The 13,693-nt window shown below is 38.7% G+C and overlaps 2 protein-coding genes across 2 annotated transcripts; both read right to left on the bottom strand.

Annotated features, from left to right (window-relative positions):
* Positions 1-120: 120 nt before the first annotated feature.
* Positions 121-5,922, bottom strand: LOC117831597 (kynurenine--oxoglutarate transaminase 3-like). The gene is made up of 13 exons (XM_034710357.1): positions 5,825-5,922; positions 5,679-5,737; positions 3,921-4,068; positions 3,655-3,804; positions 3,160-3,246; positions 2,930-3,052; positions 2,726-2,846; positions 2,569-2,645; positions 2,407-2,496; positions 1,592-1,778; positions 718-791; positions 490-576; positions 121-366 (listed from the first exon to the last, which is right to left on the bottom strand). Exons 2-13 carry the CDS (start codon positions 5,729-5,731, stop codon positions 319-321), a joined length of 1,245 nt encoding a protein of 414 aa, XP_034566248.1. The 5' UTR covers positions 5,732-5,737; positions 5,825-5,922; the 3' UTR covers positions 121-318.
* A 1,464-nt stretch (positions 5,923-7,386) lies between these two features.
* On the bottom strand, positions 7,387-13,084 carry LOC117831596 (kynurenine--oxoglutarate transaminase 1-like). Its single transcript, XM_034710356.1, has 13 exons — positions 12,810-13,084; positions 12,664-12,722; positions 10,709-10,856; positions 10,409-10,558; positions 10,193-10,279; positions 9,952-10,074; positions 9,738-9,858; positions 9,576-9,652; positions 9,404-9,493; positions 8,330-8,516; positions 8,149-8,225; positions 7,892-7,978; positions 7,387-7,793 (listed from the first exon to the last, which is right to left on the bottom strand). The coding sequence occupies exons 1-13, from the start codon at positions 12,879-12,881 to the stop codon at positions 7,734-7,736; spliced, it is 1,338 nt and encodes a 445-aa protein (XP_034566247.1). The 5' UTR covers positions 12,882-13,084; the 3' UTR covers positions 7,387-7,733.
* Positions 13,085-13,693: the final 609 nt, after the last annotated feature.

Below are 13,693 nucleotides of genomic sequence, written 5' to 3' on the forward strand. Positions count from 1 at the left end.
TTGCTAGAGAATTACATTTTGTATTTTGGGAAATATCTCATGTATGTAAAAAAAAAAATAAGGCTTTGTGACAAAGAAAGGTAACAGGCTAGTTACTGAATGAAGTTGTAGGTTTATTACAATTGCATAAAATGCATTCAGAAAACATCTGAAGAAGAAACACAGGAAATAAAATAGTACATGTGTAGTTCTCTGCTCCAAAAATATGAGCATTGCTTTGCAGGAATCTGATTTTAAGAGCCTGGGTCTAAATGGGATGATTTCACAATTGACAGGTAGTGCATGACTTTGTGCCACAATCTGTGGGCTATTTTATTGTCAAAAATTTCTCAAGATGGCCTCAGCTGCATCCAGAGTAGAATCCTCCTGTGAGACAGACAGACAGAGCGAGTGTGAGTTAGAAGGGATGACAAAAAGCAGCACAATGTAAGGAGGAGTACTGAATTTAATGAAGATTACATTTAGAGTAAGAAACTGCTTAAAGCTTACTTTGACGAAACAGAATCGGATGTATTTGTCAAACTCCTTGCTGTGCTCTGGGCTGTAGAATGCAGAGACGGGGATTGTTGCCAAACCCTGGAGGAAAGAAGTCAACGTATCCAGTAAGATGTTAGAAAAATCAGAAATGTTAGTCTTAATAGAGTATCCTATCAGACTATACATCATTAGACACTTGTGTTCCAATTTATGAAGACATAAAAGACATAAATACTTTACCTTCTCTTTAGTTAGCCATTTAACAAATCTGAAGTCATAGGCTTCTTCAGAGCTTTCATCTTTCAAGTCCACTTCTGTTAAAAAAGGGAGTTCGCATTGATAGACTGCAGACTTTTATGAATATGAAGCAGTCATGTACGGAAGCCCTTAATAGACACATATCATTATGTTTTATCTACTGTTATTCCTATGGTAATGATCTATTGACTATCACCTGTTAGACTCAAAATAGGGTTTTATTAAGTTTAATTTTGTCCCTGCACAATTCATTATATTACTCACTGTTATGTTTATTCTGCAGGTAATTATGACACAGAACACCAGGTAGAGCCTCAGCTTATGGAGAACATAAATCCAAGGCTCCAGGTGTTGAAGCCTGGTGAGAGGTAACATACTATGTCAAAGTGTTTGAGTGTTTGAAGATGAGTTGAGGTTAATCCGTCTTGTGTTATATAATATATTGAATTCAGTGGAACCAAGTTTGTTTGGGTTAAAAGTCTTTGTGCTGTTAATATGAACTTCAATGGAAATAAATGCACCACTGTTTCCAAACTGGAAGAGCGCACTAGATATTTGTTTTATTGCTTAGACCTGAACCGGGCTGGGGAAACAACCAGAATTGACTCAATGTCACAGGGAAATGGAGTAAAATGGATGCATGTCTGGTCAGGGCTTCCGCAGTCATACATCAAATGTTTTGCTTTATCCAGTCACTTCATTCTGAAAGGCTGTGATGTATTATCTACAACCACAAACAACGTTTTCCTGTGTTTGACATGCTTTTCCTTGGATTGTAGCCTGTCATTATGAATAAGTTTGAAAATGTTTCACAGCAGGCCGCAAAAAGCCAGGACCACATTAGACTGACACTCACTGACAGAGGAGATGTCTGCAACCATAAAGTATCCTCCCTCTGGCATGATGGGCTGAAGACCAACACTCTGCAGACACGCGGCCAGCTTGTTCCTCTTGTGGTGCAGCATGGCAGGAAGGAGCTGGAAGTAACTCTCTGGAGTGCCAAACACCTCGTACTCTCTTTCAAATCCCTGAGCGACCGCCTCCTGGTGAGGGAAGGAATGAGTGAACACACAAACAAGGAGACACAAAGGTTTAAGCTGCTGATTCATTACACTGATAGAAAGATTTAAACATAGTCCTACACATTTCTGCACATTTTTCTTTGATAAACCAAGAGTGTAAAGTTTTCTTTGTCTTTGTTTTGAACATTTAGTAAAAACAATATAATGCATAGACTGTGTAAAAAATTCAAATCCAAGATCTCTCATTAACTAGAGCTGTATCAGAAAAAAAAATTAGCATGGTATACTAATATTGGTGTACAGCTGGTGATAAGTAACAAGATATTCCAGCAGAAATATGTCAAACTAGATTTTGAAATCTTATGGCAAAGTGTCACAAGTACACAGTGTGTCCACTAGAGAGCGCTGATTGTCAGGTCATAAAATACAAGAAATGAAACAATAAGCTAAAACAGGTACAAACAGAGCTGGTGTGATTCTTCATCAAGGGTTTTAATATATCAATGGGTACCAAATTGTTCATTTTTAAAGTGCTTTGCAAAGAGTTCTCAATGGATGGAGCGTAATAACTAAAGCTGATCTCCCAAGCTCTCATTGATGACAGTGATGATTTTTGTCAGAGTGTTAAACAGCAGCAAGTTGTGTTTACCTGAGCAGCAGTTGCACAATCAAACACAGACATCTGATGCGTGGCTTTCAGACGTTTGATGACTTTTCCAGACCCGATGGCCCAACCAACCTGAAAAGGACATAACGGATCATCATAAAATTCTTCAGTAAGAAAAAAACAAACCTCTTAATCTGTGTTTACCTTCCAGCCAGTAGCACTAAAAGTCTTTCCTGCACTTCCTACAGTGATGGTTCGCTCCCACATCCCAGGAAGGCTGGCTGTCGATATATGGAAATAATGAATGTATTAATAATGCAGCTTTAGGCTTTGTGTGTTTGTTCCGTTGGCTATGTCTCACCTATCTTAACATGCTTGGCCCCATCATAAGTCAGCCACTCGTACACCTCATCAGTGATGCACAGCATGTCATGTTTGATGCACAGATCAGCGATCACTTGGAGCTCCTCAGTCTTATACACCTGCAACAGGAAGGGATATTTCAAATGTGTAAAATATGCAGGTGATAAAAGCTTCTATAAGACACACTTGTACATTTCTTAACCTTTCCTAAAGGGTTGTTAGGAGTGTTGATCACGATGGCTTTTGTGTGAGGAGTGATCTTACTCTCCAGCTCCTCAGGATTCAAAACCCAGTCTCCACTTGACAGAACGGCACCATCATCTTTCTTAAACACAAAGATTTAATAAAAGTTGCTACTTTTATGAACCAAAACTGAAGAATAAAGGGGAAATTGTTGAAAGTAGATTTTGTAAAAGCATGTAAAGCACTCACTGGTCTCAGAGGGACATACACTGCCTTCCCTCCAGCCATTTTCACCATCGGCTGGTAGCAGTCAAAGAACGGCTCGACAATTACGACCTGAAAGACACAAACAATCAACTGGTGTGCTTGGTTTTGGACTGTGGAAGGAAGCCAGAGGACCCAGAGAGAACCCAAAATCCCCACAATACTCCTGTCCATTCGGGGCTTCAAACCAGGAACATTCTCGTTGTGAGGCAACAGCTCTCTCAACTACAGCTGTTTCTGCTGCAATCATTCAATAAACACTTACCCATGTCAGCTTTTTTAGGCATTTAAGATAACAATTTAAAAATATCCTCACTCAATCTTTATGCTGATGGTCTTGTTAGCTCCTGTACTGCATTAAGAGGCTTCTGTATTAATTTCAGTATTTTTCATTACAAGCTAAAAACCCTTCACAGGAGCTTTAAGCTTTCTAAAATGTTTGAATAATTCACTTGACTTGCCAAGGGATGGTTTTCTCACCTCGTCTCCTTCATCAACCACAGCTTGAAACGCACTAAAGAGAGCCTGATACGCTCCAACTGTGACCAGGATGTCCTCATATGGATCAACCTCATGTCCCACAATCCTGCTGAAGAACTTCGAAAGAGTGTTTACAAGACGGGGATGGCCCTGAGAAAAGAAATGAAAAAGAAACATGAGCTGACTTTCACTAGATGTTCTTCATCTAATTCAACGTTAAGATTAAAATGGACTGAATTTAAATTGAATCACGTGATTCCACTCACAAAAGGTCGGGTGTACTGGTGCATCATGGGTCCTGCACTCACAGCTTCACAGAAAGCATCCTGCACAAACTTTGGAGGGGAGAAGTCAGGGAATCCCTGACCCAGGTTCACTGCGTTGTAATCGGCTGCCAGCTTCGTGAATTCAACCCTGTTGATGCAAAACAGGTCACACACTGCAGAGCAATATCATAGTGAGTACAAGAGGTACTGAATAAGTGTATCTATTCCACACAAAATTAAGTACTCAAGTCTCAGTGACACTCCTTGTCCTTTGAACAAAGAGTGCTCCTTCTACTTTTTAAAAATTTGTAAAAAGAAGGACTTTCAAAGAGTGCATGGCCCCCTCTGAAATATGATAGGCCACCCCAGTTAGACGATGTGCAGGAGTTTTCTTGGGTAGGGCATGGGTGGCATGAAAACACTGCACACACACAAATTAATTGTATTTACTTGCTCCTTCTGTCTCATCGACTCATATCTACTTTGACTACCAAGGTGCAACTAAAATCTGTAGGGCAGCATGTTAGAATAATGGTTAGCACTGCTGCCTCACAGCAGAAGGGTTAAGGCAGGGGTGTCAAACTCATTTCAGTTAAGGGGCCACACACAGCCCAAGCTGATCTGAAGTGGGCCAGTAAAATCATAACATAATAACCTATAAATAACGACAACTTTACATTTTTCCCTTTGTTTTAGTGCAAAATAGTACAAGTATGTGCTGAAAATGTAATCAACTATCTTTCTACAAAAACAGTTCTCCATGATGAGTCTCATAGTGGGGCAGAACATTTTACTCCTTAAGCACTGAAACCTGCTGCAAACACACCAAACAAGTTATCAATTCACCTGACACAGAGTGTGATTTTTACTGCAAAAGAACAGAGAGATTATAATAATGAAGAAGGTAAAGTTGGCTATCCTGGACCCCTCAGCTCCGAAAGGAACTGTTTGCTTGCTGGACAGTGTTGTATGCAGGGGTGTTGTGCTAGTGTTAGTAGTTAGTGGATCATCTTATAGTGCTCTAAAAAGACTTAATGAATCTCAACCGGATTATGCAAACAGCAAGTAATTTATTTTCTCACTTTGAGAAAAAAGTCCTGGGAAAAAGTGCTGTTCAGGTGCGCTCCATCAGCACTATGATTGTATGCGACCCTCAGAGGACAAATTTAAAATAGTAGTTACTTTTATTGAAAATTTGCAGTTAATGTCTAATCTGTAATTTTTTCACTTTGCAAAGTCGTTCCGTGGGCCGGATTGCAACCTCTGGCGGGCCGGTTTTGGCCCGCGGGCCGCATGTTTGACACCCCTGGGTTAAGGATTCTAATCCAAGTCAGGGCCTTCCTGTTTGAAGTGAAAGTGTTTTAGATTTCTCCAACATAAGTGTTGACCTAGATTTTGAACAATCAGTTTGGAATGAAAATTAAATACATTTTAAAAAGTGTGCAACGCAAGGGTGACATGATAGTGTGGTGGGTGATTCTTCCACCTCTCAACAGAAGGGTTTGAACTTTAAATCTAAGTCAGGGCTTTCCCAAATAGAGCTGGAGTGATTTGGCTTTCTTTGGCCTTGGTCATTCCCTGGACATGCCCTTGTTACCTCAGAGACTTTTTTTGTACATTTATCCCAGAATGATTGTCTAAGTCTCCCTTGCAGTGAGCTGTTTTCTGTCACACTGACTGAAATTGTCCGTCCTCCTTACAGCCCATAAACTGCAGCAGAGCTCAGGCGTCAAAGGTCCATCTGTCATCAACACTCACCATACGTTTTTATCCAAACCCTCTGTTCTGCGTGCATGAAGTCGTCTAGACATGGTTATCTGAAATGAAAGCACATTTCAGGCTCGTCACAAAGTAAGCATTTATTCTAATCACTGTATTGTGTTCTGCATTGCTGCTGCTCTTACCTGTTAGTGGTTTTTAACTGACTTTAAACCAGTCAAATCTGCTGCGATACCCAGCTGCCTGCACCACCACTCCTTCCCTCGAACTTTCAACCTTCTGTATCTTTATGACAACACCTTTCTTTCCACTTCCAATAACAAATGAATGTGAAGTCCTGAGATCCTCAACGGGTCAGAAGGTTGACACAGTGTGCAAGGAAAGAGCAGAAAAATGTGACTTCATCAACTCAATATGTGAAAGAGATTCAAACCAAAGGAGCTTATAAAAGATGATTAAAAGTTAACTTGAAGCTTTAATAAGTGTTACAATAAAAATGCCAGAAAGCAATGACACAGGCGCTTTCAATTCTAGAACACTATACATAAAAGAGGCTGGTGGGTTTTTTAATATGTGTAGAGATGGTGTGTTCCTTCAAAACTCAGCTTAGTCCTCCCCCTCTCGACGTCAACAAAAGGTTGAAATAAAACTCTCTAATCAACAACTGCTACAGAGAAACAATAGGCAAACAATGCTGAGCTTCCACAATGTTGTCTCAATGGTTATTCCAAGGACAAAGACTAGAGGTGGAAAGCAGGTGAGATTCTTTTTGCAAGAGTCAAGGTGTGATTTAGTAACAGAGGAAATGATTTACTTGCAAGGATTGTTACTTAATGCAAAAGAGTTTACAGAGCTTCTTTTGCACAGCAGACCTGACAATAGCTGATTTTAAAGCTCCAATTAGGAGTTTTTAGCTGGTTATGACACAGACTGTGATTCATACTGATGCCTCTTTATGACTTCAAAACAAAGAAAAGCATAATCGACAAGATGGATTATTTCAATATAATTATTTTTAATAATTGTAATCACTGCTAAGGGGTAGGTGTCAGATAAGCATACTAAAAAAAACAGCCTTTCCTAATTTTTCAACAACATATTATAAGCGGCAACCTCTGGTCTCAAACTATGAAGCCCATGTGGAAGTGTTATAAACTGCAGTTCATCGAGCATCTGTTTGAGGCTGGCTGCAGAAACACTGGAAACCACATACACACCAATTTAAAAAAGACGATCTTTGCAGCATTAATAAACATGTTTACAGCCTGGTTCAAAAAACGGCTTGGGTTTACGTAGCTAGTTTCTCTATCGGAACACACTGTACGGGGGGGTGAATTTTTTCTAATGCGACAGTTCAGAAGATATCAAGATTATGAGTTTTGCCCAAATAAGGACATGACTGACTTGACTGACTGGCGGGAACACATAGCTGTTGGCTAGGAGGCTCAAAGTCTCTCTCTTTACCTCACACTAAGTTTGGTTGAGTTCAGCATTTCCAATAATGCTCCCGCCAACGATTGGCTTCAAAACAACACTCCGGAATGGGTGATGTCGCGGACTCATCCACTACTTATACAGTCTATGATATTATCACAATATGTTATACAATTGACTGTAAAAAGACAGCAGGATGACGTCTTTACATCAAAAACTCCATTTGTGTATGTGCAGGATCAGCAGAGGTATCAGACACACCACTGTGGCCACAGGGTGCGCCAAAATCAACACAAACCAAAAGTTTCTCACAAGTGCTTTAAAGTCTTTAATAAAATTTGATTTGAGAAAAATATATCCCTTTGGTAACTGAACATAATTTAAGTTCAAATGTAAATACGTCACATAGATTATTGAGTTAAATTTACCATATTGAAAATATTTCTCTTACAATCATTGCACAGAAATATTTTGAAAGATTTGCATTTTTTTCACAGCATTTTAAGGACAGTATTATATGAGGACAAACCAGAAGTGGACGTTGTGGTTATGCATCATTAACACAGGAACACTGAACATGGCTTGTTTTAACACAGGAGGTAAACCAGGTTGGTATGAGTGGCTCGGTGAAACGTGATTGGACGGGGATTGCTGACAGTTTTACTGTCCCTCGCTCCACTTCTTCAAGATGTCACCTGCTGCATCTATAGTGGAGTCCTCCTGTGTAAGAGACAGAGAAGAGCGAGTGAAAAGGAGTGACAAAAAGTGACAGGACAATGTTTGGATTTGATTCATTCGATTGATAAGGCTGAATTTACCTTGACAAAACAGAATCGGACGTATTTGTCAAACTCCTTGCTGTGCTCTGGACTGTAGAATGCAGAAACGGGGATTGTTGCTAAACCCTGCAAGAAGAAAGAAGAAGATGTAGTTTGAAAAGGCAAAAAATCAGAAACACGTAATCAATTTAACAAAAACAATTTTGCACAAAAACATGAAAAAACACTTTTAAGAAATGTGTGTATCTGCTTCAATAAAACTGGGTAAAATTACAAATTGAAATTTTAAATTGTACCTTCTCTTTAGTCAACCATTTCACAAATCTGAAGTCATAGGATTCTCCCTCAGTGCCCGTGCCATTTAAGTCCACCTCTGTCATAAAAGAAAACAAAGGTAAACATTATCAAAACAGTACAAAGAAGACTTTTCAATCAAGTTCAAGCAATGATGGGCATAGGTTTGTGTTTTTCACTCACCGACAGAGGAGATGTCTGCGATCATAAAGTATCCTCCCTCTGGCATGATGGGCTGCAGACCCGCACCCTGCAGACACGCAGCCAGCTTGTTCCTCTTGTGTTGCAGCATGGCAGGAAGCTGCTTGAAGTAACTCTCTGGAGTCCCGTACACCTCGTACTCTCTCTCAAATCCCTGAGCGACCGCCTCCTGGTGAGGGAAGGAAAAAATGGCAAAAAGGGAGACAGTTTCAGAGATAGGATTTAAAGTTGGACTGACAGTTACAATGGGTGTTCATCTCATGATGTAAAGATTTAACAAAATTACAGAAAAGCTACTCATACAATGTTATTCTAATTTCCAAGCAATGACCACAAAGCCTGAATTCACAACCAAATTTATAAAACTGCAATTCCTCAAATGGCCACTTGAGGCTGGCTCCAAAAGTGAGTAAATCCCAGTAGACCCCAATGTAAAGATCCAAAACTTTACATCTAAAATAAAAGACTTTAAAACCAGCTACATGAAAGGTTTTGGGTCACTGTCGCTCAGTTTCACATTCATTGCAACAAGAGAGGGATATTGCTCAATTAACAGCCAAATGAAGTCATAATGGCTTGGTCCATTTCTTTGACAGTTTTCACTTCTTTTGTCTACAGAAAAAAAACTTTTGTCAATTTAAAGGCAGATTATTTATTGTTTAAGTTAAGGCACCAAAATCACTTAAAGCTCATGTGAGGAAATTTCAACTGATTACTCTGCAAGGAGGAACAAAGGCTGGTGGTGCTAGCTCTGCTAACTCTAGCCACACTCAGCAAACCAATTGGACAATGTTTACCCACAGATTCTATGATCCCATGTTAGCTCTGTTAAATAACAATTTTGACTTGTTTCTGGACTTTGTGACTGGAAACAAGACCTTTTAGACTTTAGACCTTTAGACTAGACGGTTAGTCAGAGTTAAAATTTAATTTAGAAGATGAGAAAATGAATCACCTTAGAACATCCATAGATGCTCCATGGGTGTCGTCTGAAAGAAGCTAAATAAACTGTGATTTATTCTTACAAGTGTGACTAAATTCTTAATGAATCATCACCTGAGCAGCCGTGGCGCAGTGGTAGACGGTGTTCTGATGGATGATTTTCAGGTGTTTGATGACATGTCCAGCCCCGATGGCCCAGCCAACCTAAAAGAAAATAAAATCATCATGGTAATGTGCAGTAAAAAACTAATCTTATAATTGAAATACTTTAACAATCCGTGTTTACCTTCCAGCCAGTGGCGCTAAACGTTTTTCCCCCACTGCCAACAGTGATGGTTCGCTCCCACATCCCAGGAAGGCTGGCTGTTGATATATATGGAAATGATTAATGTGTTAATAATGCAGCTTTATAAATGTGTGTGTGTGTGTTCTGTTGTCTGTGTCTCACCTATCTTGACATGCTTGGCTCCGTCATAAGTCAGCCACTCGTACACTTCATCACTGACGCACAGCATGTCATGTTTGATGCACAGATCAGCGATCATCTGGAGCTCCTCAGTCTTATACACCTTTAAGAGTAAGTAACATGACTGAGTAATGCAGATAGGTTGTATCCATTAGCTAGCTTATAAAAATCAGTTCAATGGAACATGCTTTCTGACCTTTCCTAAAGGGTTGTTGGGAGTGTTGATAACAATGGCTTTTGTTCGTGGAGTGATTTTACTCTCCAGCTCCACAGGATCCAAAACCCAGTCTCCACTTGACAGGATGGCACCATCCGCTTTCTGAAAGTATCAAAACAAATAAAAGTTGCCACATTTAGGAACCAATATACACAGAACAAATGGAAAAATGTCAAAAGAAGCTCCAGAACTACTTGGTGAAAACATTTAAACCACTCACAGGTCTCAGAGGGACATACACTGCTGTCCCTCCAGCCATCTTCACCATGGGCTGGTAGCAGTCAAAGAACGGCTCGACAATTATGACCTGAAGAACAAATGTTTCCAATTCTTTGAATAAACCACATGGTTTGAAGACATGTTTTCTTCATTTTTCTTCATCATTCCTGCACTGTAAGATGTTTTCACCTGACCTGACTTTAGGAGTTCTACATACCTCATCTCCTTCATCAACCAGAGCTTGAAAGGTGCTAAAAAGAGCCTGATACGCTCCGACTGTGACCAGGATGTCCTCAAACGGATCAATCTCATGTCCCACAACCCTGCTGAAGAACTTAGCCATGTTTTTTACAAGTGGGGGGTGACCCTAGGGAAAAAAACAACATGACAACATGAGCTTCCTTTAGCTGTTTGATCTGCGTCCATTTGTCCTTATAACATTGGGTTAAAAAATACAAGAAAATACACACGCTTTCTGACATTCTGAAAGATACAACTCTAAGAAGACTGCACTCACAAAAGCTCGGGTGTACTGGTGCATCTGGTATCCTCCAGTCACAGCTTTACAGAAAGCATCCTGCACAAACTTTGGAGGGGAGAAGTCAGGGAATCCCTGACCCAGGTTCACTGCTTTGTAGTCTGCTGCCAGCTTTGTGAATTCAACCCTGTTGATGCAAAACAGGCAGACATTACACTACTGTTACCATTATTATCAACTAGATTTAAAATAATTATAGTTAAATGAACATGAATCAGTCATTTTATCTTCTCAGATATTTTCTTAAATGCAGTATGGCATGACTGATACACTGACAAGCCAGTATTGTTATTAGATATTGACATATGATATTTCTGTATGAGCCTTTATCCTCTCCAGTACACCGATATGAAACAATTCAGTGCAACATGTCACTCAGAAAAATGATTCGGGAGCTTCGGTTATGATTTCATCCTGCTGCATGTTATGTCAAGCAGAGTGCACTTCTATAAGCCGTTATTCATAACACTCTCAGCACAGTCTGCAGCATGTTTAGCAGAGCATCACAGCTAAGCAGATGGTGATTTGCATGGTTAGAAATATATCAAATCATGTATATTAATCAATTAAAGCTCCTGTTGGTGAGTTTTTAGATGGTGATAAAACACACTGAAATGAACAGTGATGCCTCTTTAGGACTCACAAAAGCAAATAGAAACTACAGCCTGACTATTTCTACTAAGTTATTTTAAATGCATAAAACTGCTGGTGCAGGGTAGGCGTCAGGAAATTTGATTTTCTTTTTTTTTACATACAGCACAGGATAAAATCGGCTAAGAGGTAAGAGGTACAGCTTTGTCCACAGGGGGACCGAAACCGACATGAAGCCGAGAGCATGGTAGCTTTAAGTTATTTGTTTTTCATGTCATGTACCTTTGCAAAAACATATCATCTCCACAATGTGCAAAATCCAAATAGAAATGATCTATGTCAGTCTAGCTAAAAAAGAAAATCTATATCAGCCACCATATTAGCAGTAAGTGAATTTACCTCTCTCTTATTGGTTGGGCTCTTTAAAGCAACGTCTTCATTTCTTAAAAGACTGTCAGTGAGAGAGTTAAAGGTTAGTTTACCTAAATTACAAAATCAAAGTTATTATGATTGTTGTTTTTTTTAGACACATCTGTCTTAACATGCAGATAATGTTCACTTTGTACAGAGTGTGTATATCTCTGTTATAGTTGCCATATTTTATTTTATTTTTACTTTATTTTATTTTATTCTATTTTATTTTATTTTATTATAATATATTATATTTTACCTTTGTCATTGCTATTATTATTGTTATTATATATTTTTTAAACTATGTCAGTACATTGTTGGATTCCCCTGTCCCATGTTGTAAGCTGCTGTAACAAAAGAATATCCCCCAACGGGGGACAAATAAAGTATATCTTATCTTTATTATACCTTATTTCCTGGAACCTCAGCTCACTTGTTTTCTCAAGATCTCAACTTATTTTTCTCATTATGTCAAGATAACAAGCTTTGTTTTCTCGAGATAAACTGAGAAAATACATTTGTATTTAATCATGCTCTTTAAGAATTTCTGTACAAAAAATAAAAGGAGCACTTTTATACATATGGTAACCAAGTAACTTATTTTAACCCAGTTTATTATTTCTTCTCTTTATAAAATTAGAGGAAAGTCTGGAGAAGACTGAGTTCAACATCATCTAACATATGGATGTCTCTGCAGAGAATAAAAAAAGACTCTAATCTGCAATTTTTGGAAACGACCTGATAGACTACATTACAACTTAATACTGTAGATTTTCCAGAACCACATTTTTTGACTGTCTCCCTAGTTGTACCACACATACACTCCACTGATCAGTGGTAGGTCTATTAAAACGAAAGTTATTTTTCCATAAATTGCACATTTAGTTCCTCAGGCTTCAGATCTCTGTCCTGTTCTCAATATAATCTCTTACCAAACATTTTTGTCCACACCGTCCGTCCTGCTCGCTTGAAGTCGTCTTGCCATGCTTACCTGAAATAAAGGGATATAACAGAGTGAGCATTGCATCCTTATCTCTAACATGAAAGTGTTTCTTCATTACAGAGCTGCTGGACTCACCGTGTTGTTGTTTCTTATTGAAGTCAGACGAATTACAGCCACATTAGAGGTGAGATTCCTGAGTATTCCCATTAACGGATGTTCATTGCAGAACACGGGCTTCTATCACCCCACGGGTAAAGTAAATATGTTCTATAATGTTAAAAATACTCCTGAAGCTATTTGATATATTATTCAAACACTACAGAGCCGCTTCTGTTAGACTCTTGGCCCTCCCCTTCAGCCTCCTTGTGTTTTCATTTGCACTTCCTGTCTCGAGATTACCAGGATGTAACCTAGAATCTAGGCGCACGTGCCCACAGCCTTAAAAGAGCAGTGCGTGTTTTTAACAGATTTAGAGACGGCACAGAAAACAACTAACAAAACTAACTCAGATGAGCATGAATGAAAAAAACAGAGACATTATTTACATGTTTATATTTATTTAGCAGCATTAATATTAGCTTTTCAGATCTAATTTGGCACGCTGGTAAATACATTACGGATTATTATTATTTTTATTATTATTTTAATCATTGTTTTAACATATATTTATCTTATTTAATTATTTATTTATCTTATTTCTTGTTTTCTTCTGATCTTGTTAACGCTACCTTATTTTTAACTTTTCTTTCCACTATTACTTATTTTATTAACTTTAATTTTATTGATTTTATTTTATTTTTAAGTATTTTATTTATAATCATACCATTGCTGTTGTTTTCTGTCTCTCTGTTATTCTGTGAAGCACTTTGGGCCACATGTTATTATGTATGAAAGATCAAAGATCTGCCTGCTCCTGGAGGCTGCGGAGTAGGATCATGGACATTATTCTTTCGTTGTCTCTCTCTATCCTGTCTCCCTCTGTCTGTTTTTCTTTCAGGCAGCAGCTGTGAAGAAGACAG

Source organism: Notolabrus celidotus, chromosome 19, assembly GCF_009762535.1.
Source record: "Notolabrus celidotus isolate fNotCel1 chromosome 19, fNotCel1.pri, whole genome shotgun sequence".
Taxonomy (NCBI): domain Eukaryota; kingdom Metazoa; phylum Chordata; class Actinopteri; order Labriformes; family Labridae; genus Notolabrus; species Notolabrus celidotus.

Bases quoted from the DNA above. Each gene is read 5' to 3' on its own strand.
- LOC117831597 (XM_034710357.1), bottom strand. From the start codon at position 5,731: ATGTCTAGACGACTTCATGCACGCAGAACAGAGGGTTTGGATAAAAAC. The intron at 4,069-5,678 runs GTGAGTGTTGAT...TTGCATCAACAG, and splicing joins GGTTTGGATAAAAACGTATG to GGTTGAATTCACGAAGCTGG. The intron at 367-489 runs GTAAGCTTTAAG...TCTGTCTCACAG, and splicing joins TCCGATTCTGTTTCGTCAAA to GAGGATTCTACTCTGGATGC.
- LOC117831596 (XM_034710356.1), bottom strand. From the start codon at position 12,881: ATGGGAATACTCAGGAATCTCACCTCTAATGTGGCTGTAATTCGTCTG. The intron at 8,517-9,403 runs GTGATGATTCAT...TTCCCTCACCAG, and splicing joins ACTGCGCCACGGCTGCTCAG to GAGGCGGTCGCTCAGGGATT. The intron at 7,794-7,891 runs GTAAATTCAGCC...TCTCTTACACAG, and splicing joins TCCGATTCTGTTTTGTCAAG to GAGGACTCCACTATAGATGC.